General features: G+C 43.2%; 3 protein-coding genes across 6 annotated transcripts; 2 read left to right on the forward strand and 1 right to left on the reverse strand.

Annotated features, from left to right (window-relative positions):
• Nucleotides 1-9,367: 9,367 nt before the first annotated feature.
• On the forward strand, nt 9,368-12,090 carry LOC133928805 (probable leucine-rich repeat receptor-like protein kinase At5g49770). Its single transcript, XM_062375297.1, has 8 exons — nt 9,368-9,527; nt 9,639-9,820; nt 9,910-10,130; nt 10,306-10,432; nt 10,527-10,598; nt 10,701-10,887; nt 11,055-11,187; nt 11,457-12,090. Exons 2-8 carry the CDS (start codon nt 9,661-9,663, stop codon nt 11,703-11,705), a joined length of 1,149 nt encoding a protein of 382 aa, XP_062231281.1. The 5' UTR covers nt 9,368-9,527; nt 9,639-9,660; the 3' UTR covers nt 11,706-12,090.
• Nucleotides 12,084-15,860, reverse strand: LOC133928815 (cytochrome c1-2, heme protein, mitochondrial). Of its 3 annotated transcripts, none has more exons than XM_062375325.1 (8): nt 15,716-15,860; nt 15,295-15,403; nt 14,689-14,897; nt 14,068-14,347; nt 13,908-13,979; nt 12,752-12,868; nt 12,599-12,664; nt 12,084-12,505 (listed from the first exon to the last, which is right to left on the reverse strand). In XM_062375325.1, the coding sequence occupies exons 2-8, from the start codon at nt 15,352-15,354 to the stop codon at nt 12,389-12,391; spliced, it is 921 nt and encodes a 306-aa protein (XP_062231309.1). In that variant the 5' UTR covers nt 15,355-15,403; nt 15,716-15,860; the 3' UTR covers nt 12,084-12,388. The 3 variants fall into 3 exon arrangements, with proteins under 3 accessions (XP_062231309.1, XP_062231300.1, XP_062231293.1); XM_062375316.1 differs by having other exon boundaries at nt 15,295-15,493; XM_062375309.1 differs by having other exon boundaries at nt 15,295-15,496; nt 15,716-15,859.
• A 1,577-nt stretch (nt 15,861-17,437) lies between these two features.
• LOC133928835 (uncharacterized) lies at nt 17,438-27,721 on the forward strand. Of its 2 annotated transcripts, XM_062375335.1 has the most exons (15): nt 17,438-17,766; nt 17,904-17,976; nt 18,259-18,280; nt 18,416-18,494; nt 18,631-18,663; nt 18,815-18,963; nt 19,041-19,197; nt 20,021-20,261; nt 20,344-20,585; nt 24,436-24,699; nt 24,773-24,883; nt 25,405-25,629; nt 25,730-25,933; nt 26,433-26,609; nt 27,313-27,721. In XM_062375335.1, the coding sequence occupies exons 1-15, from the start codon at nt 17,503-17,505 to the stop codon at nt 27,523-27,525; spliced, it is 2,454 nt and encodes an 817-aa protein (XP_062231319.1). In that variant the 5' UTR covers nt 17,438-17,502; the 3' UTR covers nt 27,526-27,721. The 2 variants fall into 2 exon arrangements, with proteins under 2 accessions (XP_062231319.1, XP_062231325.1); XM_062375341.1 differs by lacking the exons at nt 17,438-17,766; nt 17,904-17,976; nt 18,259-18,280 and having other exon boundaries at nt 18,622-18,663.
• Nucleotides 27,722-27,735: the final 14 nt, after the last annotated feature.

The raw sequence follows: 27,735 nt of genomic DNA on the forward strand, positions 1-27,735 counted from the left end.
TTTGAAGAAAACACGAAGGATGCTTTCAATAATACTCAACAAGAACAGATCGCAACCCTCCTTGCCGTCGACGATCCGAGCACCAGATGAAAACCCTGCAAAAAAGAAAACCAAACAACAGAAAAAGAAACCCAAATCAGTTCATCTTAGCAATGCTACCAACTGAAGAACATGGATCTCAAAAAAAAAAAAATGCTACCAACTGAAGAACATGGACTCTAAATCGAATCGAAGAAAAGAAAATGAAAGAAAGAAGAATCTGCAGGCTCATGGGAACGGTGCAGGCGCGAGCACGAATCGTAGAAAGGATAGGACAGCGCAAAACTCGACTGAAATCGCAAATTTTAGCTGACTACTGTTTATCAATTGTGAATAATAGAAGCTTAGCTCAGGCTTAAGCGGGGGCTTAAAAGCTCTATTCTTTGAAGGGCCATCCGAGAAAGGAAATTATATGAGATCGGGTCTCACAGAAAGATCCACATCTCCGTGTGATATATATCCTCTATTTCTCTCACATGTGTTCAATCAAACCGTTGAATTCAGAACAAACGGTGTGGATCAGGATCTCACGGAGGCCTTTCTGCAGAGGGTCTCGTATAATTTTATTCCGCCACCCGAGACAAAACTTGCCCTTAGCCCATACATTTTCTCAGGCTATCAAAATCTGGGCCGTGTGATCGGACAGGCCATGTCAGCTAACGTGCACTCCGTGCTCGGTTTTTTTTTTTTTGAAATTTGCAAATGCGCACGTTTATTTTGAAAAGGTACATATATATACTCCTTGGCTATTTAGCTTTGATAGCTGGTATGATCTTCTCGGTCCTATATGATTTTATGATTTCCTTCGTCACCGAAGTCATTGGTTTTATAACCATTGTGCCTGCAGCTCCATTAACACTACTCCTAATTGCTGGTTCCACTACAACAAATGGAAATGTGCCCATCTTCCCGGAGAAAGTCATGTTACCATCAAGAGAATAAACTACGGAGTTATTACTCTAATTTCAAAAACTAAGGAGGCGAATAATATAAAGCAATACAAACCCATTTATCTCTTAAATGTGGATTACAAAGCTTTCACTAAGATGATGACATAGAGAATTAGCCCAGTGACAGGTAGGACTCTTGACGAATACCAATCAGCTTTTATCAAAGAAAGAAACATCTTGGAAGGGGTGCTGGTTGTTCATAAAACCATCCACGAGCTAAGACACTCGAAGAAACAGGGTCTCCTTCTTAAGATTGACTTTGAAAAAACTTATGATAAGGTTCGATGGGGGTTCCTCAAGGAAGTCATGTTGGCGAAAGAATACCCTGGAAGGTGGATAAATTGGGTGATGAAAACCGTCCAAGGAGGGCAAATTTGCGTCAATATTAATGGTCAAAGGGGCTCATATTTCAGAACTTATCAGGGTCTGCAACAGGGGACCCTTTATCCCCACTCTTATTCAATATTGTGGCGGAGGTCTTGGGTGTTTTGATGAGTAAGGCCATGGAAAGAGGCATGATCTCAGGTCTGCTGGATCATCTTATCCCAGAAGGGATCACTCATGTCCAATACGTCGACGATATAGTGATAATGACTGACTGCTCGGAAACTAGTATTTTAAACCTAAAGATCATCTTGTACTGCTTCGAGTGGATGTCAGGACTCAAAATCAATTTTCACAAAAGTGAAGCTTTTGTCTTTGGGGTCGACCAAGAAACTAAAGAGAAATGTGCCAATATGCTCAACTGCAAGTTAGGAGTACTTCCCACTAAATATTTGGGCATCCTAATTGATGATCAATGGCTAGGTCTTGCTGCTTTTGACCTTGTGGTGCAGAAACTGCAGAAAAGACTCGACCCTTGGAAAGGGAAAAACATGTCTTCAAGGGGAGACTTGTTCTGTCCAACACGTGCTTGAGCAGTCTCCCCATGTACACCATGGGCTTCTATCTCTTGCATGCCGGTACCCATGGTAAGATGGATACTATAGATCCAATTCTTCTGGAGGGGCGCCTAGGATAAATTCAGGTACCATATGATTAAATGGGAGGCTGCCTGCAGACCAAAAGACCAAGGAGGTCTGGGGATCATGAACAGGCACGTTATGAATCATTATTTGTTGGTGAAATGGATTTCAAAAATCCTAAGGGGTGATGAAGCGCTGTGGTGCAGGCTACTCAGAGCTAAATACATGAGGGATGGGGACTTTTTTAACTCTAAGAGTAAAGGCTCCTCTCAATTCTAGCAAGGTCTACACAAAATCAAACACTTATTTCACTGGGGGTTGTATACAAGGTGCACAATGGGATAAGGACTAGATTTTGGACTGATACTTGGATTCAGGATACTCCTCTTAAGATTCAGTTCCCTGAGATATTCAAAATGGTTTCTGATACAACGGCCAAGGTGGCTGACTGTTTCGAGGAGGATACGTTCGACATCAACTTTAGAAGAGCCTTGACGCCCCCGGAAGCACGGAGTTATGAGGAGCTAAAGACTTTGGTGTCTTCTGTAAATCTAGACAATTTGGACCATGAAGTGCATTGGGCTCTGGAGAAGTCTGGAAACTTCACCATGAAATCCCTGTACCGTTTTGTCTTTGACGGAGGGATAAGAAGCAAGATTAGTGGGGGGATATGGAGGTGCAAAATTCCTCAGAAGATTAAGATTTTTCTATGGCAGATGTTCAATGATAGGCTACAAACTACAGTCGTGTTAAAACGAAGAGGTTGGAAAGTGAGTGAGTTATGTTGACTCTGTGGGGAAAAGGAAACTGTGGAGCACATCTTCTTTTAGTGTGTCCTTGCCAACTTCACATAGAATTTGATAAGGGAATGTTTTGGTTGGGTGGATCAATCCAAGACCCTTGATGACCTAGCTACTGGTATTTTGACTAAGAATCTAAATATGACTGCAAAATTGTGTCTTTTCTTTTTTGCAGATCTTAGATGGCCATTGTGGTGTGCTCGAAACAAGATGACGATTGAAAAGATCTTCCTCAACAAGCCGATTGATATCCTTTTCAAAGGTCTTTCTTGCTTGCAGAGTTGGAAGATCCTGCTCAAGGAGGGCGACAAAGATTTGCTTCACCCGGCTCTTGATCATCTCGTGGCGTGGTTCTATATGACTTCCAACCAAACACTGTCACCCAGTCGGACGTGGTGGAGCTATAGTGTGCATGACTTGTATTTGGTGTGTAACGGTGTTGTGAGGCTCTAGAGCACCGGCCTAGCTGTGATATACTCTGTGCTTTATCTGTAAACTTTGATGCCCTTGCTTTTGGTCTAGTAGTTCCAGAAGCTCTTGCGTGGCCGGTTTGCCTCGTGAGCTTTTCCTGCTGTATCCTGGTGGATGTTGTTTGTCTGTAAACTGTTGTGTTGTTTATGATCAAAGCAGAGAATGTTTCTTGTTTAAAAAAAAATCAGTGGCAGCAAAATTTGGAATCTCTATACGTACTTCCAGGCGGATTTGGCTTCAGGGACAATCTAGTGACCCGCATGTGAACGTTGTTCATGGAAGAATAGGCAGATGTGGTCGGAAGAGGGTTCAGATAGATAAGGACGCTATGCGTGCTGTTCCTCTGCGTAAGTGTATGTACATCCCTTCGGTCTTTTGCGAAAGCCATCAACACGAGTGCAAACACACTGTGGAGGAGCTGAAAGCTGCAGAACTTTGGCGACATACCAATCCTATAAAGATTCAGCTGACAGATGAAAACAAGCTGGCGCGACTTCATTTCTGCCTATCGATGCTTGATCCTGCAACCATGCCACATGATCCAACCTACTTGGATATGTATAATACCGTTCATATCGATGAAAAATGGTTTTACATGACGAAGCAATCCAAGAAATTCTACTTGCTGCCTGATGAAGAAGAACCATTAAGGACTGCTAAAAGCAAACATTTTATCACCAAGGTCATGTTCATCACTGCTCAAGCTCGTCCACGGTATGATATGCTAAACCAATGTGCACAGTTTGAGTGTTCTGACTGCCTTCCATCAGTGACCTGTGTTGGTAACTCGGTATGCATCAATTGTTTTAACTCGGTATGCATCAAACGTATCTGGAATTCATGTAGCTCGATCACATTGATCTACCAGCTACTCGGATACCAATGTATTTGACCAATTCATACGCTGCTGCGTAACGCCAGTGTATTGGCCATCGTACACTTGTACTGTGCACGTACAATGTACATCTGGTGTCCTCTGCAACGCTGAATATCACGTAGATCTCCAAGGCCCCAGCTGTACGCAGACAGCAGGCCCCATTGGCTGGCATCACACAACGCTCGATGAATATCGGCTGGCTGTCTCTATGCGTATGCCGGTATGCGTACATGATCAGACATGGACGTGGACATCAGATACTACTGTCCCAGCAGTTCTGGCCTAGCAGGTACAGGATCATACAGTTTGGTATGACACTAACTGTAGTCTTCTACTATTTAATCAATCCTGCAACTCCCAAGGGAGCAATGCATATGTGTTTGTCTGGACGTCAATGACAATGAGATTATGGGAACGCTGGACATTTCAGATGCAGCAAGCACAGGAGAACAGGATGCAGAAGGGAGTCCCCCCCCCCCCTCCCTCTTGTTCAGTTCAGATCTCGTGCATTTGCGGTCTCTGTTTTGTTTTGCAGGGGGGTTAAAAAACCTGAGGCTTGCAGATGTAGGGATCAGAACACAGCCTCAAAGGACCATTAACGCTAGTACAAACCATGTGGTGAACGGGCTGGCCATTGCAGAGGGAAAACATGCAGATCGGTTGTGATCTCCAGACTGCACACCTTTGCTGGCATGCTGGCTCTACAACTCAGCTTCTCTCCACGCATGTGTTGTCATTCATCTGTCTTTTTCTCCCCTTCTCCTGTTTGAAGGTAGCTGCTGCATTAATGTTGCTTGGTTCTTGTGAATCCCTAGCTGCTTGTAGTTCAGCAACTTCCCCATCAACTGTGCAGACTAATATTATGTTTGATAGATGAATACCTTTTACTATATATATATATGGATCTGATAAGAGGATATCCCATAATTCTGCATGCTCCAGCCTGGAAGTTGGTCTGTTCTAATGTGATAGTCATTGGATTCTCATCTGCAGAAGGACATCATGCATGTGCCCTTTTATTATTAATTTTGTTTCCTTTGGCTTTTGTGTAGTAACTCTGGCGCCCTGAAGATGTTTCTCTTATATAAAAACCATCTCTGATCGTGTCCAAAAGCAGTCTAGGTTCAGTGCAGATGATATATTCATGTAAGCCTGTAACGATATAATAATAATATTGTGTATGGTATTGGAGACCATTAAGGCTGAACTGATGTTGGAGAACTCGCAACTGAATTTGATAACAGGTGTTCAGACAGTTGAAGAACTGAAGCGGTCAATCTGATCCAGGCAACTACATTATATTCTAATAGCATCCAGAAGTTCAGGTCAAAAATACTTTCTGCAGAATGAAATCTTAATTTACTAGAGATAGATTTGGAACAAACAATGTTCAGATGTCCTCCAATTTTCTATCTAGTGTGTGTGTGTGTGTTCGGGCGAGCAAATCTGATACTTTATAGGATTCAGATTTGGATCTGGTAAAGTATCTGTCTGAGGCTCTGGGCCCCTTATTCATGTTACAGCTCTCCTAGGTCCTAGAATTTATACAACTTGCATGCTGCTAGCATGCAAAGAGTTGTATTGCACATTGTTTCCTAAATCATTCAGATTCTTGCATCAATTAGATGCATCAGCTCCGTTAAGAAGTTTTTGACAAGTGTTCTCCCAAAATAAAATGCTCGTATCTTAATCTGAAGTAGGAATAAACTCTGTATTCACTGAAGGAAAAAGTACTTAACTAAAACCTATTAATGTAAGGAAAAAGTCTACATAAACCCCCGAATGATCGACCGGTGTATACTTAAAACACCAAACTACAAAACCAAATATTATAGATCTTAAATTTTACAAACTATTTACTTCACCCCCTAAGGTGGTTTTACATGCGTGACATGCTAACTTGGACAAACTTCTCCAAATGGTCTGCCACATCACTCTAGACCCACCTGCCAATCTCTCTCTCTCTCATAGCCGCTCATTTTGTCTTAGCTCTCAGCGGCAGTGAGGCAGTGAAACACGAATGGTAGAGCGAATGCCGACGCGAGCAGCACCACAGTGCGCATAGCAACCCAGGAGACGGCCCTGCCGATGGTCCCTGAGGCCTTCCCAAATGTCTGGCTGGCCTCCAAGATGACGGGCAATGGCGAGCTGCTCCGTTGATCCTCGTAGCTCCCTTGACCTCCTCCGTTGATCAACGACGTGGTTGGTGAGCAGCACGGGAAGCTGCATGCACGAAGGTGAACTCTTCCATGGGCTCTGCAGGAGTTGGACATGACTAGGGATTTTGTTCTTTGACCCATGACCCCCGCGCGACCAGTCGACGCCAGCGCGACCACGACTAGGGCCTCCGTAGGGTTCCCCGTGACGGCAGGTACTCATCTAGGCCAATCAAACCTCATTTAATACCGTTACTCACGCCGTTTTCCTTCCCTAGGTAGTCCACTGTGGCTGAGGCGGTATGGTCGGTGCAAAGTTACCTTATCCCGTCCCGCAGACATTAATTGTTGCGGGACGGACGCGCAGACGTGACAGGGGACGCAACAGGAGCGCGTGGGAAGCCTACGACAGGACAGGGCGTGACAAACGGGGGTGCGACCGATGGACGGAACGGCCGCCGTAGGGACCCAAGGCAGGCACAACGAATGTAGACTTGTAATGATTGCTTATATCGTTTCTCTAGGACAGGCATAGATTTTCTTGTTGGGCCTACTTATAAGACTTCTCCCCTGGAATATAAAAGGGGATACCTTCTGTAAAAAAAAGATGAGGAAGAGGAATGTACAAGATGTAGGGCTATTACCTCACGAGGGGTCTGAACCTGGATAACTCTGGTGTTCTTAGCAGCAAACACACATACATTCCATAGTCACACCCGGAATGCCGATCATGCACCCATTATCCAGCATACCCCGGAATCATTGTCAAAAATTTACCCTCAACAATATTGAAAAGGTGAGGGTGCTAAATACCTGATTTGTAGTTTAGGGTTTTAAGTTTACACCTGTCGATAGTTCATGAAGTTATGTAAATTTTTTCCTTAGTATAATAAGCTATAATGAATAAGTAACGAGCCTAACGGTCTCTTCTTGGATTGATTCTCTCTCCTAATTTCCTCTCTTCTCCTACCTCTTGCTGTCCGCTCCTCTCTATACCATTAAAATAAAAATCTATTAGTGTAACTATGGATTGATCAGGGTTCAGCTTGATGGTATTATTTTTTAATAATAGAGTAGAAATATCATAGCCTCTATATCTAAAGATATACGTAGCTCGCCAAGCTTGATGGTTGGTATTGACCATATATGAACTCCGAAGACTCCACAGGTCCAGTAGACCGCACGGACTGGCGGGCGAGAGGGTGTCAGGTGGGGGTGGCTAGCGGTTGAAGAAGGTGATGGACGACCGGCGATGCTCGATCTTGACCGGGAAAACCACATAATCTCAATCTTGGGTATTTTGCACAGAGAGAGAGAGAGAGAACGATCTCAATATACTTGAGATTGTAGTTAGCATGTGACTTAATAATGCAGCAGCATATTTCTCTGAATGTTATGTTAGTTTTGTTTCTGCATAATCAGCCAGACACACTTGCTCTTGCTGTGAGCTCCCCAAATTTGGAGTAGTTTAAGCTATGATAGGTGCCCATTTGGAAGCAACTACTTGTTGCATCTGGTGACAGATTTTGGGAGCCCGATCCTTTTCTGACGTCCATGGCCTCCTACTCCTACACCACACTAGGTGACAAGTGCATCAGAGTATGAGACTGCTCGGCTTCCAGCCTATCAGGGTCAGTCAAAGGAAGCCCTGTGGTCCACAACTGCAAGGCTTCACGTTCACAGCTGTAGCAGCTAGCGCAGGACAGCCACATCACAACCTTTTTCCAACAAAGTACAACTTCTTAAAAATACTGTGGTATTGAAAACATTGAGGTGTTTGGATACAATAAAGATTACGGTTTTAAAATCCAAATATTTTTGGAGTATTTAAAAATCCACTTCTTGCCTCTTTTTTTGAAAACTGAGTTTGGGCTCGCACACTAGCATAATGCTTCTTGTTATACTTTGGCTAAGAAATTCCTGTTCATATGTTACCCAGTGCATACACGTATTTCACATGTCACTATGTTAGTCTATGAGTTAATAAAGTTGAACATGATCTGCCCCGTATAAAATTTAGTTGTTTACGCATAAATGGGTATAGATCGGTTATGTACCGTTACATTCGAAAGCTAGTAAAATAGATACAACTTGTAGAATTGTTCCTCGTATGTATCTGCATAGCTTGTTTAGTTTTCCATTAATTATAATGACAAGTTAGCCTAATAACTATTTTCTTGAAACAAAATACTTTACTTAATACTGCAAATGTCAAACACTTTATGGTTTTCCTAAAACTGCAAAATACTATTGTATTTATAAACTGTGTTATTTCATCGCACACATTTAAAAAACTGTAGTTTTGAGAAACTATGGTTTCTAAATACTTTAACATCCAAACAGGCCCCTTGACACTATCTGTCCTGCACCGCAAACCAGACGAGGGTCCTGCACTACAGACTTAACAGATCGATGTCAATTATGCTACTAGTTGAGACTGTTGAGTTACTACATTTCTGACTGTCCAAAATTGTTTAAAGCCTGTTTGGAACGCATGAGTTTCACAGGAAACAGTTCAGTTCATGTATGAATCGCTAAAAATTCCCGCGTTCCGAACAGGGCCTTGATGTATGGTCTCAACGTGATGATCAAATTAAGATGAAATGTCGAAGCTTTCGGTTGATCTCATCTCAGCTCTATGTTGCCAAGAGCGAAGATCAGCAGTCTCTGAATCGATGCGTTGTTGGTTTCATGTATACACCTTGGTATGGTAGGCTTCCTCCTGCACGTAAGGTGCGTATGCATGTGCAGCGCTCGCTGCACTGGCGCTGTCGTCGCCTTATCGCCTGGTGAAACCGAAGCGAGGAAAAGGGAAGAACTGCCTAGATTTTTACAGTTCTTTCTGCGGTGAAAGACTCCTCCACATGCACAGAGGCAGCAATGCTGCATCGACAAAAATAAATAAATAAATGCTGCAGTTGAAGAAGTTGCAGGCATCCGAGACATTCGGCCGTCCAATTGCCGTGTGGGGTTATGCTTGCGCATCGATCACATCACATTGACGAAATGCATACGGACACCCCACCTGGGCCAGCTGCGTGTTCTTGCTCCTCTTCTTGACGAATTGCATTGTGCCGCTCCTGTCTTTAAAGAGCCGGCCGCCCAGTTCGTTAATCTTGCAAGGAGCGCACTCTCAGTTCGTTGGTCCTAGCTTAGGTTGGTAGCCCGGTGGCGGCGGCGCTGTTGAGCTGCAAGAGTAGAGAGTGATCCGGAGCTCCGTCGCTTCATTGATGAATGCCGAAGCTATAACGATTCTTGCTCGTTCCGAGGTTGGTTGATCCCTGAGAGAGATGATTAATTTTGGATTCCTGCATGCCTCCCGATGGATGCACTTTCTCTGTTCTGCTCTGAGTGTTCGATCGTTGGTTGCATGTCTGCAGGTTCGATGCCCCGGTCGCCCGGATGGCATTGCCAACCGCGGCGGTAGCCGGCATTGCGGCCGGTGCCGCCACGTTGCTGGTGGCCGCCGTCCTGGTCGTGGTGTGGTGCGTCGCGCGGCGGCTCAGGGCGCGGCGTCACAGGAGCTCCGGCACCGGCTCGTCTGAGGCTCCTCCCACGCTGGGTACGTGACCGTGCTGCTTCTCGCCGTAATGCACATCGTCTGCAATTTGTCGCATCGCTGCAACTTAATTACGTGTATGGTTTACTCAGCGGAGTGGGGTCGGTGCGTCCGGACCTCGTCGGCGCCGGAGTTCCACGGCGCGAGGCAGTTCTCGCTGGAGGAGCTGGCGCACGCCACCAAGAACTTCGCCGAGGCCAATCTGGTGGGCACCGGGAGCTTCGGGCTGGTGTACAAGGGGCTGCTGCTCGACGGCACGGTCGTCGCCATCAAGCGCCGCGCCGGCGCGCCGCGGCAGGACTTCGCCGACGAGGTAAAGCAAAACATCACTGCACTGTACCAGATTCCTGAGCGGACAGAGACACTAGACGGCTTTCAGTACTATCATGACGAATTTTGCTGCGACAAATAAGAAAATCCTCCCGTGCTTATACGATAACTGTACTTGACTAAATATACTCTGGGTCCCTTGTGCAATGCAACAACAGGTAAGGAGGCTGTCGGAAATCTGGCACCGCAACGTCGTAACGCTGATCGGCTACTGCCAAGAAGGGGGTCTACAGATGCTGGTGTTTGAGTACCTGCCCAACGGCAGTGTCTGCGGCCATTTGTATGGTAATGAGCTGAGCTGATGATTGTAAAGACTAACTGTACCTTCTGTCTCCCTGAAAATGTGGCATGAACACTGTGTATGCGTGCTGTTCATCAGACACCGGCAAAGAATCGATGACAAGGTTGGAGTTCAAGCAGAGGCTCTCAATTGCCATAGGAGCAGCTAAAGGTATCAGAACTGCCAAATCATGCCTCTGTCTGATGTATGCAATGGAAAGTTCAAAGGTGTAAAACAAACACAGTGTCTGAACTTTGAAATTCTGAATTGCAGGTCTAAACCATCTGCACAGCATCGCGCCTCCGTTGATCCACAGGGACTTCAAGACGAGCAATGTCTTGGTCGATGAGAACTTCATCGCCAAGGTGTCTGACGCCGGAATCGATAGGCTGCTGAGAGGGTCCGAAGACGCCGGTCCATTGCAGCAGTCTAACAGCAGCAGTGCCTACCAAGATCCAGAGTGAGTCTCTGAATGTTGTACCTACCTGTCAGAGAATTTGGGGACTTGGAGTTGCAATTGTGATGTAAATTCTATGTTGGCAATAACAGCTTTATTATAACCTAATGCTTTGTGTAATTACCACATTGACTTCTCATCATGTTACGTCTTGATGTGTTTGTCCTTAGGGCACACTCATTGGCGCAGCTATCTGAAAGCAGCGACGTGTACAGCTTTGGAGTGTTTCTTCTGGAGCTGATCATTGGCAGGGAAGCTGCTGGTTTGGTTTGTCCAGAATCCAAGGAATCTTTTGCGCATTGGGTAAGTTTCTAGTCCCATATGTTAATTGAGAAGGAAAAAAAATCCTACTTTGGACAAGAGAATGAAGCTATGATCTTACCTGACTGAATATGCCAAGTTCAGAAATTCCGTTCTCATCTTATGACTTTACCCTTGATATTCAACATGATTTTCCTTCACCAACCAAATACGATTGTCATTGAGCAAAAAATTCAAGCTGAACAAATATTCAATTGAATTCCACTGTGGCATGCATGCCTAACATTTTCCTTTTCTTGTCAATCTGTCAGATGGAGGCCCATTTCACCTTAAACGAGCAGATCGACCCGAGGCTAGGAGGCAGCTTCACTTCGGAGGGCATGACGGAGCTGGTGAGCCTGGCGTTCCAGTGCCTGAGCCCGTCGGCGAGGCGGCGGCCCAAGATGCGGCTGGTGGCGGCGGAGTTGGACCGGATCCTGGAGAAGGAGATGACCCTGACCACCGTCATGGGCGACGGCACCGCCATCGTCACGCTGGGCAGCCAGCTGTTCACGTCCTGATCATCTGATCGGTCGAGCACGAGGAGCTTGCCTGGTATCTGTAGCCATTCATGGCATGCTCCCACGCGTTCCAAGGCTCGTGCACCGCGCCGTGGTTCCACAGTGCGAGACGAAGTGCCCAACATGATGGAGCGCTTCGGTGCTGCCGGCAGCTCGGAAGGGTGGAGCAGAGCAGGTGGTGATCTGTGATTTCCGTACTCATCCTTCGTTGAAGAAGGAACAGACAAACCTGTCTTCCATCCTCCACTTCCACTTTCTTCATGTTCAGGGTGGCTCTTAATTTAAACACGTTTGTTCATAAGTAAAAAAGTTCAATGTGGACTTTCACCAAGCATCTAAGAAAATGGGCATGTAATGGCAGATAACGCATGCAGCAAGTAAGATCTGAAAGAGTAGCATAACCATTTTATTTCCCCATGAACACTGAACATTACAGGAGTTCAGAGCACAAACATATTATGAGCTCTATCGACTATGTATGTATTCTATTAGATGCTTGCTGGTACCATTAAACAGGCCAAAATTTGTAAGCAGCGTCCCCCCTACAGCTGAGGGTACTGATAAACAAGAAAAATACATTTTCGGCATGGGAATCATGCCAGTGGAAAAATGTACATCATGCACTCATTATTCCAAATACTTCAAATTATCGATTCTATGTTTGAAAAATGAAGCACCAGTCCTTAGTTAACCACATCAAGGACCAGCTTGCGAGACTTGAAGATGGACCATTTCATGCGCCGGTAATATGCAGCTTGCAGAAGTGCGAGCGAGAGTAGGAAAATCCATTTGACTCCCATCTAGTACTCAAAGAAATATGCAATTAGATGCACAGGTTATACTTGGCAATTAGAACAGAAGGAAATTCTACAGGGAGGTGGCAAGAAGGTTACCAGCTTTCTCTCTTCCATCTCAGGCTCAGCCGCCCATGATAAGAACGAGACAACATCTTTACCCATCTAGAATTTGCATATGAAAATAAAATGTCCTTAGTGCAAAGCCCACGACTTGATTCCATGGTGCTGGAAATAGAAAATATGAATTACCTGGGCTTCTGTGGCAGGAGTACCATCTTCATACTCAACAGCTTCATCCATAAGCATCTTGGGCATGGCTATGGCGCCACCAGGGAAGTAGGGATTGTAATGTAAGCCTTCACGAATCTAAATTTTAAATCAACAGCAGAGGGTTTAAGACAAAAAAAAGAAAAGAAGAAGCAACGCAGTCCGCTTCAAAAACAATTACAAATACAAAATCCAGGTCTAGTGTTCATTGACCAAAGGGGCACAAGTGCACAACATTATAAAATTCTCCACATTACTAGACCAAATTCAAACAATCATTGATAATATTCTTTGAAAAACATTGAAGAGAAGAACTTCTGCAACCATCAGTATAAAATTAGTCACTAGTTGACCATCTCATCATAAGTGCACGTAGGATGCCTATGCTACGTAGTGTTCAACATTAAGGCCCCGTTTAGCATAGCTCCAAATCCGAGATCCACACTAGATCTGAAGTTTGTATAATAAAATAAAGTATTTTAAACATTTATTTTTTGTCCAAAATAAAAACCATAACTCAACCAAATATCCTCAATCCACCCACAATTCTAGATCTTGGATTTCTTGGAGCTGGATATGACCAGCTCCAAAAAATTCAGGATCCAGATCCATGCCAAACGGCACCTAAAAGATAACAGCATAAAAAACAGGATAAAAACAAGAGGAAAAAACAAAGCTGCTGAAAGGATCTGAAAAAAACTTGTGGGGTACCCAAACCTACCTATCAGGCTGATCCACGTGTAACTACACTTAAAAGGACTTTTTAGCAGCACTAACAAAGAAAAGGGATAGGAACCTTAAAACGAAACTCTGAAACGCTTACCTAGAAATATAAAACCATGTAATAGGATCCATTAAAAAAACAGAAATAGGTGAATAGCATTGCCAATTGTCATAGAGGTTGAAGGTCCAGTGTAGCCAATGCATGATCAAGCATTAGTGAATGACTATCATGTAACAATGTCAGTCCACTGTATCTTTATGATAGAAGTCGTCAAAAAACCATAAAGCATGCACAAGATTGTTCTTATTGCCTATATATCTGGAAAAGTGTATAATAAAAGCGATCACATGATGATACGAAAGTCACAAAAGGTCTTCACTAAAAATAACAAATATGCATATGAAAGAGGGCTACCGAAATGCCAGCAGGTGGATCCCGATAACCAGTAAGAAGAGAAAAAACGTAGTTCTGGCCATTGTGTCTGGCCTGCAAATATGTATCAAGCAAGTGTTAGATGGAACCATGCGATGAGGCATTGCATCAAATGCAACCAAAAGCCATTAGTCAGTCTCACCTTTGTAATTAAACTGAGGTCTGGGGGGTATGCCCCACCATTTGAAAATCGAGCTGCTTGCTCATTTGCATATGGTTGTGGGAAACGGTCACTCAGCTTACCGGGGCGTGTGAACATTTCACCTTCATCATTAGGACCATCGACCACCTCAATCTCCGCAGCCATTGCTTTTGTTTCCTCTTCTGTATAGGCAACCCCAACCAGATCTCGGTAGGAAATCAAGGACATTGAGTGACAAGAGGCACACACTTGTTGATAAACTTGATGTCCACGCCTTATTCTGCTCATATGTTGTTATAAACAAATTAAAGTGGTGTCCAGGAGGAAACAAGAAAATATTAGCAAATCAAAAGACTGCCTAAACAGAGCCAGCATAGAAGTATAGAACACATTGTTAGTTTGGTACCACAACATTTGCATCGTTTATAAAAAACAAATAACAAAGCTGAATGATATTCATTTCATGCTGATGTTATACCCTACTTGGAGGGAATATGTTTTTCCTATCATGTAATTCGAAAATCAATAGAAGGCGTGCACACTCGCTATTAGGTATGGACCATGGAATCAAGAAGTAAACACAAGTTATTCAACAAAAAGACCTTCATTTGACTAACTTACGAAGCATGATCATAAGAGCTAAGAATGCCAGCATGTGGCCAGGGATAACTCGGGGCTTCCAACCCATGCTCCGCTTCATCTGCAGATGCTACTGTAGCAAAGCTTAAAAGACCAGAAGTACCAACTCCAAGAATAGCCAATGCTCTCAATCCAATGAAACCAGTGGACTCTTCATGATTTATCCGAGGCGAAGAAGGCAGAGATGAAACCTGTAAAAAGAATTATAAGATTATTACAAAGTACAACCGCAAAGTTAAATTAATTAATTAAAGCAAAGCATCCTAGTTTAATTACAGCACTATTAATCTATACAGGAAAAACAATGATGACCCCAATAAGACTAAATAGCTGATTCATAGTTTTATAGGAGGAACGTTATGGAACAACATTGTGTAGAGTAGAATCACTGGCTAAAGTAAGGTAAATTTTGTCACAAGTCATTTACAAAATTAATTGTTCATAGTACTCGCATTACACGAGCTAAAACGACTACGATGTGGTCACTTCGACAATAAATGCAAGCACACATAAAATAAGATGCAAAATGTTTTATATTAATTAGCGAGCACAAAAAAAACAGATGTGAAAGTCCTAAAAAATACTTACAGATGGTTGCTGACGAAATGCTTTCTTCAAAAGCTTGCTGATGCCCCTCCCAGCAGTCATCAGTGATGTTGTATGAAATATTCCAAATATGGTGATCAAAATTTAAGGTCTGTTGGCTCGAAACGAGATAACAATTAATTTGCACGCAACAATCCCAAGCTTGATGGTGGAATAGAAAAGAATTGCAGTGTGACAATCACTACTGACAGAGAACCAAGCATAGTAAGTTAGTAGTAACTAACGGTGGACTTAACGCGATCTTTTTTGGAAAAATAGACTGCTATTTTAGATGGGAGGACGGTTTGTAGTATCCAACCCAGCAATAACGACCTAGATTTCGATTGCTCGGAACAAGAAACGACTACACAGAACAAAAAGCACTCTCAGACCAATCCATCCAGGCAAGGCCGGGCCTCCTTACCGAGAAATGAAGAAATCAATCGAGGTACGGATGGATCCCCACTCCGGAGCCAATCCTGTGGAGCGGAGGAGGAGGACGACTGCAAGCGAAGGATTCCTTCCTTCGAGGTAGCTGCTGTCAGGGGAAGAGGGTCTGGGAATGGAGTCGTCAGGCGCGAGCGGAGGCACTGTGGCATTTCGAGGACCGTGTGTGCGAGGGAGGCGCTGGGGGCAACTGGATGGATGACAACACTGACACGTAGTTGACTCATTTGTAAAGTAGTTTTCATGATATATAATTGTTTATTATATTTATAATCAGAGAAAATTGTAAAAACTCACTTGTATGATAGATGCTTTTTATTTACCCACTTATAAAACTTTTAGTTCAATCTTATACTTACAAATTTAAAATGTTTTTAGGTAACTCTTGATCAATAAGTCATTTTAACCGTCACACGTATGTGTCACATGGTTGCAGATCGTGCTACGTGGCCTCCATCGACTCGTCTAGCGTGGTGTGTGTACGATTTGGCTCCTCTTCATAACTCTTCATGACTTGGCTCCCTTTATCATGATACCCTCCCAAGCTTGCCACTCTAGCACCTTTGCGCCGCTCATCCTCCTAGTGCTCATGCCATTAGTCGTCGCCCTTCACCAATGCCTATGTGCTAACGGAGGTCACACAGTATGATTCATAACCATATGATACACATGTGTAACGGTTAAAACGACATATGAATTAAGGGGTATTTAAAAATACTATAAATTTACAGATGTAAGAGTGAACTGAAAGTTACTGTAAGTGGTTAAATGAAAACTACAGCCATACAAGTTGCTTTTTGCAATTTTTATAAACTTATGTGTGAAAATTAAGTTTAGAAGACCATGTTATATTATGTCCAAAATAACACTGCGTAGCTGAAGGGAGTAGTAAACATCTTTTTTCAGCATCACAAACTGCAGTTATGCTCTATCTTGATTTGCAAAACTACACTTTTCGGCACACCTAACCGAAGATCCACCTTATGAACCTTCCACAAAATCATATGTGAAGGGACTCATTGGCTTGACTTGGAGGCCTTTTCCACATGTGATTGCTTACATGTTCTTCCATCACAATTTTAGTCATGCACATTGGTCATGTACAATACAAAAGATGTTTAAAGTGCTACACATCAAATATTCAAATAAGAGCTCAAACTTGTAATGCAAACAGACAAGCATCCATTCTTACTAGTGTCATATATTACCACTTACCACCTACAAAGCACCTAGACTAATTAAGTGTTACACCTTTTAAACTGAAGGAACAAGTACTACCCGTGTGCTCTTTTAGTTGTTGGTTAGGACACTGACATAGTCTCCATCACATAGAGTAATTTTAACTACCATTTTTTATAATTATCTTTTGGTAGAATTTGTTAAAATATAGAGTAATTTTTTGGCTTTGTTAAAATGTGATGGTATGAAAATATTCTCCGTGAAGAATCTATTTCATAAAAGAGCGCGTATATTTGACTATTATTTTTTTATAATTATCTTTTAGCAGGATTTGTTTAAATACAGAGAAATTTTTTTAACTGACTTTGTTAAAATGTGAAGTATTCTTCGTGAAAAATATATATATTTCATAAAAGAGTGAGTATTACAACGGTATGTATCTTTTGCGGGCACCTGCATCGCGAGACTAATATTTCATTTTGTTTTTGAGAATTTACAAGTGGGACCCAGAACGCAGCGACACTGGAGCGCGGCGCTCCCGCCGTCGTGGGTGTGGGCCGCGTCGTGGCAGGTGTCGCCGAACGCATGCGCCCAATGTCCCCCACCGCTTCCGCCTCCGTTTTCTCCCACCTTCCCCGCCCCCTCCCTCCTCCGATGCTCTCCGCTCTTCTCCTTCGCCACCGCCTCGTCACCGCCGCGTCCTCCTCGCCGCCGACCCGCCGGCCCCTGCGCGCCCTCGCCGCCGCCATGTCGTCATCGGCGTCCTCGTCCTCGGCACCCGGCGGGCGGAAGCCGAACCGCCTCGCCGCCGAGCACAGCCCCTACCTGCTGCAGCACGCGCACAACCCGGTGAGGAGAGGAGTGCCTTCTTCCCGAGCGCCCTTCTGTTTACTCATTCGCTCATCTCCTCACCGTGGGTGGGATTGGGCGGATAGGCTATCGAGGAATCGAGCTGCTCCTGCTGCTCTTAATTTTACTTGATGCAGGTTGATTGGTATCCTTGGGGGGACGAGGCTTTCGAGAAGGCTCGCGCGAAGGACTTGCCCATCTTCCTCTCAAGTATGAACTATCCTTGTACTGTTGTGTTAGATCAATTACTGTGTTACAACTGCGTAGTGGGCTAATGTGTGACATGGTAAGTTGTTCTAAATAACCATTATGCTAATGTGTAATGATGGGTATCAAGTAAAATTAAGCTAATTTAGTCAAATTCATTAATTCATTTTAGGAGGACCAGAATTACCTGCAACTATCTTGTTTTGCCCCCCCCCCCCCTCTCATCATTCTTTGTATCTAACATGCTTCGTTTGCTTCATGGGAAACGTGCATGTGCCTGTGAAGTTGGCTATAGCACATGCCATTGGTAAGTTTTCTTTAGCATCTATTTTTTGTTCCTTGATTTTATGTATATTCCTGCTATTTATGACTTTGCTCTACAACATACATTTGATATTAACTTCAGTTTCTGTTCATCTTATTTGGGGGCTGAATTTCAAAGGTGCCATGTAATGGAGGTGGAGTCTTTTGAGAATGAGGAAGTTGCAAAGTTGCTAAATGATTGGTTTGTTAGCATCAAGGTAGTTTTATGTTGATATTGGATAACTAATTTTTTATTTTGTTTTATGTCATTCCTTACCTATCTTTGATGTAGGAAAGTTATGCATATGCAATATGTGACTGTCCTGCTTTCTTTCTGATTATTAGTTTTGACAGGTTGACCGTGAAGAGCGGCCAGATGTTGATAAGGTAATCTTATTTTGGAGTCCCTGTGTGTAAGCGCTGTTTCTAGTGAAGTTGCAGTTCTTTGTTCCTTTGTTTGTATGGTCAAGGTTGTTGTTTGTGTTTCTTTTGGGTGCCACACTTGGTTATTTGTTGACTATAACCTTGTCTCTTTTAGGTGTATATGACATATGTATCGGCACTGCATGGTGGTGGTGGTTGGCCTTTGAGCGTCTTTTTGTCATCCAACTTGAAACCGTTGATGGGTGGTACATACTTCCCACCGGATGATAAGTATGGAAGACCAGGATTCAAGACTGTGTTGAGGTATGAGCTGAAGTACATCATTTCTGAAGTTATTACTGCAGGAGTGTAACTTCTAAATGTTTACCGCTTCTCTTCAGGAAGGTCAAGGAAGCCTGGGAAACTAAACGTGCTGCACTTGAGCGGTCAGGAAATCTGGTTATCGAACAACTCAGGGATGCATTATCTGCTAAGGCTAGCTCTCAAGATGTGCCAAATGATTTGGCTGTCGTTTCTGTAGATGAGTGCGTTGAAAAGGTTCGAAAAGTACTCCATTGTTTATTTTTCTGCCCTAATATAATGATAAATTCTCATGCGAACTATTGTCAAAACTGACTAATTAAACTGATTGCTTTATTGATGCAATGATATTGCCGTAGCTAAATCGTACCTTTTCCAGGATTGCGAATCCTGGGTCCTGATTTATGTCATTGTTTATTAAGCCACCAAAAAACGTCACTAGCTTTGGGACCTAATCAGAATCTCAGGCTCTTTTTGGGACTCTTATTTTTTTCTTAACTAGCTATCTTAAATGCTTAAGGAAGATGAACTTGTAATGAACATAGTTGTAACTCGTTGCATGGATGCTGGTCTGTCGTTCAAACTTCTGAGAACTGCCTACTGCCTAGTGTGGTTGAGGTTCTAAGGCTTTATTTAGACAAGTTTAAACTTGTTCTCACAGATAAATATTTCAAAGGAACTAAAATAATCCGGTATGTAGAGATGTCTTTTACCCATGATTATGCTTGAACAAGCAATGAATGTAGTCTAGGAAGGTCCCAGTTCTTGTGTTGGTCAGTTTATTAACATGATTTTGTTGTCCTGTATGGATGGATTTCAGGATTAGAATTCAAATATTAGCTTACCAAGAAAGTTGTTTCTGTCAACTAGTACCTTTGAAGCGGCCAGGCCAGTTATAAATGCTTTTGTTTGAATGTATTGTCACAATATTGCTACAATCGTTGTTAACATAATGGTGCTTAGAATTAAGCTTACAGATAACTTGAAAACTATGTTTTTTATGTCTACAACTTATAGTCATTATTTTTTCTTAATAAATTTTCATCTCACGCCCTTACAGTTAGTGAGCAGTTATGATCCAAAATTTGGTGGATTCGGTTCTGCTCCCAAGTTTCCAAGACCAGTTGAAGATTATATAATGCTCTATAAATTTCGTAAACATTTGGAAGCTGGGAAGGATAGTGAAGCCCAGAACTTAATGAAGATGATAACTCACACATTGGACTGTATGGCAAGAGGTGGAGTTCATGACCACATTGGAGGTGGCTTTCATAGATATAGTGTGGATGAGTGTTGGCATGGTAAGTTCGCTGTGAGCTCATGGAGAAATCTCTTTTCACGACTTTGAAGAATTATCCTCTCACATATCCTCTTCATATTCAGTTCCTCATTTTGAGAAGATGCTGTACGACCAGGGACAGATAGTAAACGTATACTTGGATACATTTCTGATCACGGGAGATGAGTATTATTCTACAATTGCACGTGACATACTTGATTACTTGAGGAGAGACATGATAGGAGAAGAAGGTGAAATTTTCTCAGCAGAAGATGCTGACAGTGCAGAATATGAAGGTGCTCCAAGGAAAAAAGAGGGAGCTTTTTATGTGTGGACCAGTAAAGAGGTACATCTATGTTAACTTGTTTTTATACACTTTTCAACATAATGTGTACATATGATCACTCCTAGAAAATGGCCCAAGAGTCTAAACTGTCATACCATCATCAAGATCAAATGAAGCTTGCATGCCAAGGTTAACTGTCTCTGGCGACTTCGAGTTTTACACGTCTACTGCCATTACGCATTTACGCTCTACTGGCCTGTAGATGTTGAAGCTCTCCGCGCCTAGTTAGACTTCAGTTAGTTGACCCTCATAGTCACTACTGTCTATTTAACTTTATTTTATGTTCCATAATATAGGAGGGTTGTGATAGGCTTGGCGAGCTAACGCAAAACTCAGCCACTCTTATGGAGATGAAACCCGAAAGAAAATCGTTGGGGCGTAACCCTCTTAGCGACGCGCCACATTGGAACCCGGATGTGGTGTTAAATGAGCAAGAGCCGGGCCGTCACCCCCTTGGTGGCGCGCCGTATCTTGATCTGGATACGGTGATAAGTGGGCAAGGATCGGGTCGTCGCATCCTTAGTGGCGCGCTACATCGGCGCACGGGTGTAGTGGAAAATGAGCAAGGGTCTTCGCATTTGACTCGACGAGTGCGAAGGGTAAGGAAGCTAGCCGAGCCAAGTAGGATCCGCTTAGGTAGCTGGAACGTAGGGTCCCTGACGGGTAAGCTACGGGAGTTAGTTGATACAGCGGTGAGGAGACGGGTTAATATCCTATGCGTCCAAGAAACCAAATGGAAAGGACAGAAGGCGAAGGAGGTGGAGGATACCGGCTTCAAGCTGTGGTACACGGGGATAACTACAAATAAAAATGGAGTAGGCATCTTGATCGACAAGAGCCTCAAGTATGGAGTGGTAGACGTCAAGAGGCAAGGGGACCGGATTATCTTGGTCAAGCTGGTCGTTGGGGACTTAGTTCTTAATGTTATCAGCGCGTATGCCCCTCAAGTAGGCCACAATGAGAGCACCAAGAGGGAGTTCTGGGAAGGCCTGGAGGACATGGTTAGGAGTGTACCTATTGGCGAGAAGCTCTTCATAGGAGGAGACCTCAATGGCCACGTGGGTACATCTAACACAGGTTTCGAGGGGGTGCATGGGGGCTTTGGTTATGGAAGCAGGAATCAAGAAGGAGAGGATGTCTTAAGCTTTGCTCTAGCCTACGACATGATCGTAGCTAACACCCTCTTTAAAAAAAGGGAATCCCATCTAGTGACCTTTAGTAGTGGCCAACACTCTAGCCAGATCGATTTCGTCCTCTCGAGAAGAGAAGACAGGAGTGCTTGCCTAGATTGTAAGGTGATATCTGGAGAGAGTGTTGTCCCTCAACATAAGCTTTTGGTGGCTGACTTCCGCTTCCAGATACGTGTCCAGCGGGATAAGCGCGCTAAAGTCGCTAGAATGAAGTGGTGGAAGCTCAGGGGGGAAGCGGCTCAAGCTTTCAAGGAGAGGGTAATTAAGGAGGGCTCTTGGGAGGAAGGAGGTGATGCAAACAATATGTGGATAAAGATGGCGACTTGCATTCGGAAGGTGGCTTCCGAGGAGTTTGGGGTGACGAGGGGAAGTAGAAGCGAAGCGAAAGATACCTGGTGGTGGAATGAGGATGTCCAGAAGGCTATCAAGGAGAAGAAAGAATGTTTCAAACGCTTACACTTGGACAGGAGTGTTGACAACGTAGAGAAGTACAAGGTGGCGAAGAAGACCGCAAAGCGAGCAGTGAGTGAAGCAAGAGGTCGGGCGTATGAGGACCTCTACCAGCGGTTAAACACGAAGGAAGGGGAAAGGGACATCTATAAGATGGCCAAGATCCGTGAGAGGAAGACGAGGGATGTCAACCAAGTCAAATGCATAAAGGATGGGACAGATCGACTTCTGGTGAAGGAAGATGAGATTAAGAATAGATGGCAAAAGTACTTCGACCAGCTGTTCAATGGAGAAGGTGAGAGCTCTTCCATTGAGCTGGACGACTCCTTTGATGATGCCAACATGCGTTTTGTACGAAGGATTCAGGAGTTTGAGGTCAAGGAGGCTTTAAAAAGGATGAAAGGAGGCAAGGCAATGGGCCCTGATGGTATCCCTATTGAGGTGTGGAGATGCCTTGGAGACATAGCAATTGTATGGCTAACTAAGCTTTTCAACCTTATTTTTTGGGCAAACAAGATGCCCGAAGAATGGAGGCGGAGTATATTAGTACCAATCTTCAAGAATAAGGGGGATATTCAAAGTTGTACTAATTACCGTAGGATTAAGCTGATGAGCCATACGATGAAGCTATGGGAGAGAGTCATTGAACACCGCTTACGAAGAATGACAAGCGTGACCAAAAATCAGTTTGGTTTCATGCCTGGGAGGTTGACCATGGGAGCTATCTTCTTGGTACGACAACTTATGGAGAGATACAGGGAGCAAAAGAAGGACTTGCATATGGTGTTCATTGACTTAGAGAAGGCCTACGATAAGATACCGCGGAATGTTATGTGGTGGGCCTTGGAGAAGCACAAAGTCCCAACAAAGTATATTACCCTTATCAAGGATATGTACGATAATGTTGTGACAAGTGTTCGGACAAGCGATGGTGACACCAATGATTTTCCAATTAGAATAGGACTGCACCAAGGGTCAGCTTTGAGCCCTTATCTTTTTGCTTTGGTGATGGATGAGGTCACAAGGGATATACAAGGTGATATCCCATGGTGTATGCTCTTTGCAGATGATGTGGTGCTAGTCAACGATAGTCGTACGGGGGTAAATGGAAAGTTGGAGCTGTGGAGACAGACCTTGGAGTCGAAGGGTTTTAGGCTTAGTAGAACTAAAACTGAGTACATGAGGTGCGATTTTAGTACTACTAGGCACGAGGAGGATGAGGTTTGCCTTGACGGGCAGGTGATACCTCAGAAGGATACCTTTCGATGTTTGGGGTCGATGCTGCAGAAGGATGGTGAAATCGATGAAGATGTGAGCCATCGAATCAAAGCCGGATGGATGAAGTGGCGCCAAGCTTCCGGCGTCCTCTGTGACAAGAGAGTACCACAGAAGCTAAAAGGCAGGTTCTATAGGACGGCAATTAGACCTGCGATGTTGTATAGCGCAGAATGTTGGCCAACTAAAAGGCGACATGTTCAACGGTTGAGTGTAACGGAGATGCGCATGCTGAGATGGATGTGTGGCCACACAAGAAAGGATCGGGTTCGGAATGATGACATACGTGATAGAGTTGGTGTAGCACCAATTGAAGAGAAGCTTGTCCAACATCGTTTGAGATGGTTTGTGCATATACAACGCAGGCCCTCAGAAGCGTCTGTACATAGCGGAAGAATAAAGCGTGCGGATAATATCAAGAGAGGTCGAGGTAGACCAAACTTGACATGTGAGGAGTCTGTAAAGAGGGATTTGAAAGACTGGAATATCACCAAAGAACTAGCCATGGACATGGGTGCGTGGAAGTTAGCTATTCACGTGCCAGAGCCATGACTAGACTTGCAAGATTTTATGGGTTTCATCTCTAGCCTACTCCAACTTGTTTGGAACTGAAAGGCTTTGTTGTTGTTGTTATGTTCCATAATATAACTATTAAAATCAGCAATTTTAAGCAAACTGCACTCTGCTTTTATATTTTTGAATTTCAAATTTGAGTTTTTCCGTTTTGATGTTTGGACTCTACCTAACAAGTCATAATGTGTACTATATTTTGCAACAAGTTGGGATCAAAAGGCCCATCTGGTGGGTTCTAAACCCCTGTTGTTATCTGCTTGTTGTTACCCGTCATTTCATTGAATATCCGTATAATATATCATGTTTTCATCATTGGGTTATAACTACTGTTGTTTTGTGCTTATCCCTGCATTTCTACGAAGATCGAGGACGCGCTTGGGGAGAACGCAGAGCTATTCAAGAACCATTACTATGTTAAATCATCTGGCAATTGTGACCTTTCACGGATGAGTGATCCTCACAATGAATTCAGTTGTCAAAACGTGCTAATAGAAAGAAAACCAGCTTCTTTGATGGCATCGAAGTGTGGGAAGTCTCTTGATGAATATTATCAAATCTTGGGGGATTGTCGACAGATATTGTTTGATGTCCGGTCGAAGAGGCCAAGACCTCATTTGGATGACAAGGTTCTCTTATACATGTCCATCACATCTCATTTTTAATGTGGTTACATATTGTACTAACTACAATTGGCTTTAGGTCATTGTTTCATGGAATGGACTAGCAATATCTGCTTTTGCAAGAGCTTCACAAATTCTGAAGTCAGGACCAACTGGAACCAGATTCAATTTCCCAATAACTGGATGCAATGTAAAGCTTGCTTCTTTCTCTGGATATTGCACCTCATTTCTTCATATACTGTCTTACTGTAGTAACATCTATATACATGATGATCTAAGCAACTTGCTTGGGACAAAGGCTGTTGATGATGATGATGATGATCTAAGCAACCTGGCGTGGGATCCTGTATTGTTCGTTTTGTTTACTTCTAGTTTTGTCATGTGTTGTCATGGAAGTTTTCCTTGTCCAAACCAAAATTTGGAAGTGCGTACGTGCGCATAATCTGATCAAGCTATTAAGTGGGAATGGTGTCTCTTATGCTGCGCCTTGCATGTCAAAGGAAATACCACGATGTTGTGTATGATCTGTTCACACCAGTGGCACTATGCGCTGCTTCATATGCATTTCTTAGCCGCCTCATCATGTGTAGGGGAGGAAACGGGTTATAGATCTTCACCTGCTCCACATCACCATATTATTCACTCCAATTATAGCTGTGACCGCCTGAATTTGTTTTCTTTTACCAGTTATTTTTCTGGATATTTTTGCAGCCAGTTGAATATCTTGAAGTTGCAGAAAAGGCAGCAAACTTTATAAAGGAAAAACTCTATGACGCAAGCTCAAAAAGGTTGCATCATAGTTATCGCAATGGGCCATCAAAAGCACCAGGGTTTTTGGATGATTATGCCTTCCTTATCAATGGGTTGCTGGATCTCTATGAGTTTGGTGGAAAGATAGAGTGGCTTCTGTGGGCTATCCAACTGCAAGTCACTCAGGCAAGTGAATTGTTCTCATAAAAAACTTTGGTGTTGTATCTTCACTCTTCAGTAATCCATTTATTACGTTATATCTACTCGTAATTTTTTATGTTTGTAGGATGAATTATTTTTGGACAAACAAGGAGGTGGCTATTTTAATACACCTGGAGAAGACCCTTCTGTTCTTTTGCGTGTAAAAGAGGATTATGATGGTGCAGAGCCTTCTGGTAACTCAGTTGCAGCGATCAACTTGATCAGATTGTCCAGTATATTTGATGCAGCCAAATCTAATGGTTACAAGCGCAATGTTGAACATCTCTTGGTATGTGCTCTATTCTTAGGCTTATATACATTACACTCTTGTAGTAGCCTGATGTTATGTCATATGGTAAGTGTTATAAAATATCGTTCCTTTTGTTTTGTAGTTTAAATTAATTTTTCTTCTCTGGAAGGTAATGGTGTAGTTGCTTCTGTGGTATTGGCAAGGATATATGTATTCACATGTTACATGTGAACAGTGATGGATAGGGCAATTTCATTTGAGGATGACATTTTTAATGGATACATTTTATCTTACTACTGAAATGGATGTAGATGTGAAAATATTATTCTAACGTGAGGCTTAAGGTTAGCATACTTTGTGAAACAAGAAACCATATATAAAATTTGTGATATCATCTCAGCCTCAGATGCTCTTGACAAATACTGTCGTCACACAAGTGGCATTTAATGTTTCCACATACAAAGTAGTCATGTTTCAAGCCATGTATCTGATATGAAGATATTTGCTTATGTTTGTTTATGCATTTGTTGTTTTGCAGGTAGTCTTCGAGACCAGACTACGACAACTTAGTATAGCGTTGCCTTTGATGTGTTGTGCAGCAGACATGCTCTCTGTTCCATCGAGGAAGCAGGTAGTGCTGGTGGGGCATAAAGGGTCTGCAGAATTTCAGGACATGGTTGCAGCTACATTTTCATCATATGACCCGAATAGAACTGTGAGTGAGGATTGTTCTGTTGCCTAATTATTTCTTTTTTGCTTCCTTACTCTTAACGGAGTTTCTAATTGTGTGCCTATATCATGGTCCTTTGCATATTATAAATGTCATGCACTTGCTTCTTTTGCACCCAGAAGACCTATAAATCATTAGGTACGTCCTTGTGAATAGAATGAAGTGCCATCGCAGTCAAGTTAAAAAGCGTTGGGACCCTTGCGGATAGTTTATCGGGTTTGTAGCTCGAACTCAGACTATCTATGAAAAAGATGGCATTCTCCCTTAATCTGCCTTGTTTTGAGAAGCGGGGACCCACTACCTGGAGTACCCTCCCACCAAAAAAAGATGTGTGGCAATAAATTTTCTTCTTATGAAAACCTTCCTATCTAATTTGCTGGTGCGGCACTCTGTCCAATGAAAGAGTTAACGTGCAACTGTAGTCTATCAATTGAAAGATGGTTGTTGGGGGAGAGTAATAAATTGTGCGCATCTAATTCATGTATGAAAATGATAAGCACGCCGTCCTGTTAGTTTGCATGTGTCTGATTCATGTATCATGTATGAAGTCGATGGGCACTACTTCAAATACGCACACAGTACCCTACCATGTGTAGCTTTATTAGCTAGTTAACAGCATTGTATGCTCAACCACTACCTATAAGATATCATATTTACTGATATTTTGGCACCTTGTTTGTTGAACCAGGTGATCCAAATCGACCCCAGGAACACAGAAGAAATGGACTTCTGGGAGAGCAACAACGCAAACATCGCGCAAATGGCACGGAGCAGTCCACCGGAGAAGGCAGCGGTGGCGCATGTGTGCCAGGACTTCAAGTGCAGCCCGCCCGTAAGCTCTCCTGGGGCGCTCTGCGAGCTGCTCAACAAGACAATGGCTGCTGCAAGTTCATCTGCCTGAGGTCTCTTCCCTCCTGCTTGGCTCGTAGATGTTATGATGTTAATGATAGTAACAAGTCCATGTGGATGTTTACATGCGTGAAAAGTTTATTTTATTTTCCTTTGCGTATCAGCTAAGTTGCAGAGCCTCTTGAAACCTTCTCAGCTGTACATGGATGTTCACAATAAAGTACATATCTAAATGTTTTCGTTTTTCATCGCTTGCTTGAGT

Source organism: Phragmites australis, chromosome 1, assembly GCF_958298935.1.
Source record: "Phragmites australis chromosome 1, lpPhrAust1.1, whole genome shotgun sequence".
Classification (NCBI taxonomy): domain Eukaryota; kingdom Viridiplantae; phylum Streptophyta; class Magnoliopsida; order Poales; family Poaceae; genus Phragmites; species Phragmites australis.

What these genes read in the sequence shown, in the direction of transcription:
- LOC133928835 (XM_062375335.1), top strand. Translation starts at nt 17,503, where the DNA reads ATGCGCCCAATGTCCCCCACCGCTTCCGCCTCCGTTTTCTCCCACCTT. An exon ending in GACCTCATTTGGATGACAAG is followed by an intron (nt 24,700 to 24,772) that starts GTTCTCTTATAC and finishes AATTGGCTTTAG; the next exon opens with GTCATTGTTTCATGGAATGG. An exon ending in TCCCAATAACTGGATGCAAT is followed by an intron (nt 24,884 to 25,404) that starts GTAAAGCTTGCT and finishes ATATTTTTGCAG; the next exon opens with CCAGTTGAATATCTTGAAGT.
- LOC133928805 (XM_062375297.1), top strand. Translation starts at nt 9,661, where the DNA reads ATGGCATTGCCAACCGCGGCGGTAGCCGGCATTGCGGCCGGTGCCGCC. An exon ending in GGCAGGACTTCGCCGACGAG is followed by an intron (nt 10,131 to 10,305) that starts GTAAAGCAAAAC and finishes ATGCAACAACAG; the next exon opens with GTAAGGAGGCTGTCGGAAAT. An exon ending in TGCCATAGGAGCAGCTAAAG is followed by an intron (nt 10,599 to 10,700) that starts GTATCAGAACTG and finishes TCTGAATTGCAG; the next exon opens with GTCTAAACCATCTGCACAGC.
- LOC133928815 (XM_062375325.1), bottom strand. Translation starts at nt 15,354, where the DNA reads ATGACTGCTGGGAGGGGCATCAGCAAGCTTTTGAAGAAAGCATTTCGT. An exon ending in ACCTCAGTTTAATTACAAAG is followed by an intron (nt 13,980 to 14,067) that starts GTGAGACTGACT and finishes ACATATTTGCAG; the next exon opens with GCCAGACACAATGGCCAGAA. An exon ending in AGATGGAAGAGAGAAAGCTG is followed by an intron (nt 12,506 to 12,598) that starts GTAACCTTCTTG and finishes TTTGAGTACTAG; the next exon opens with ATGGGAGTCAAATGGATTTT.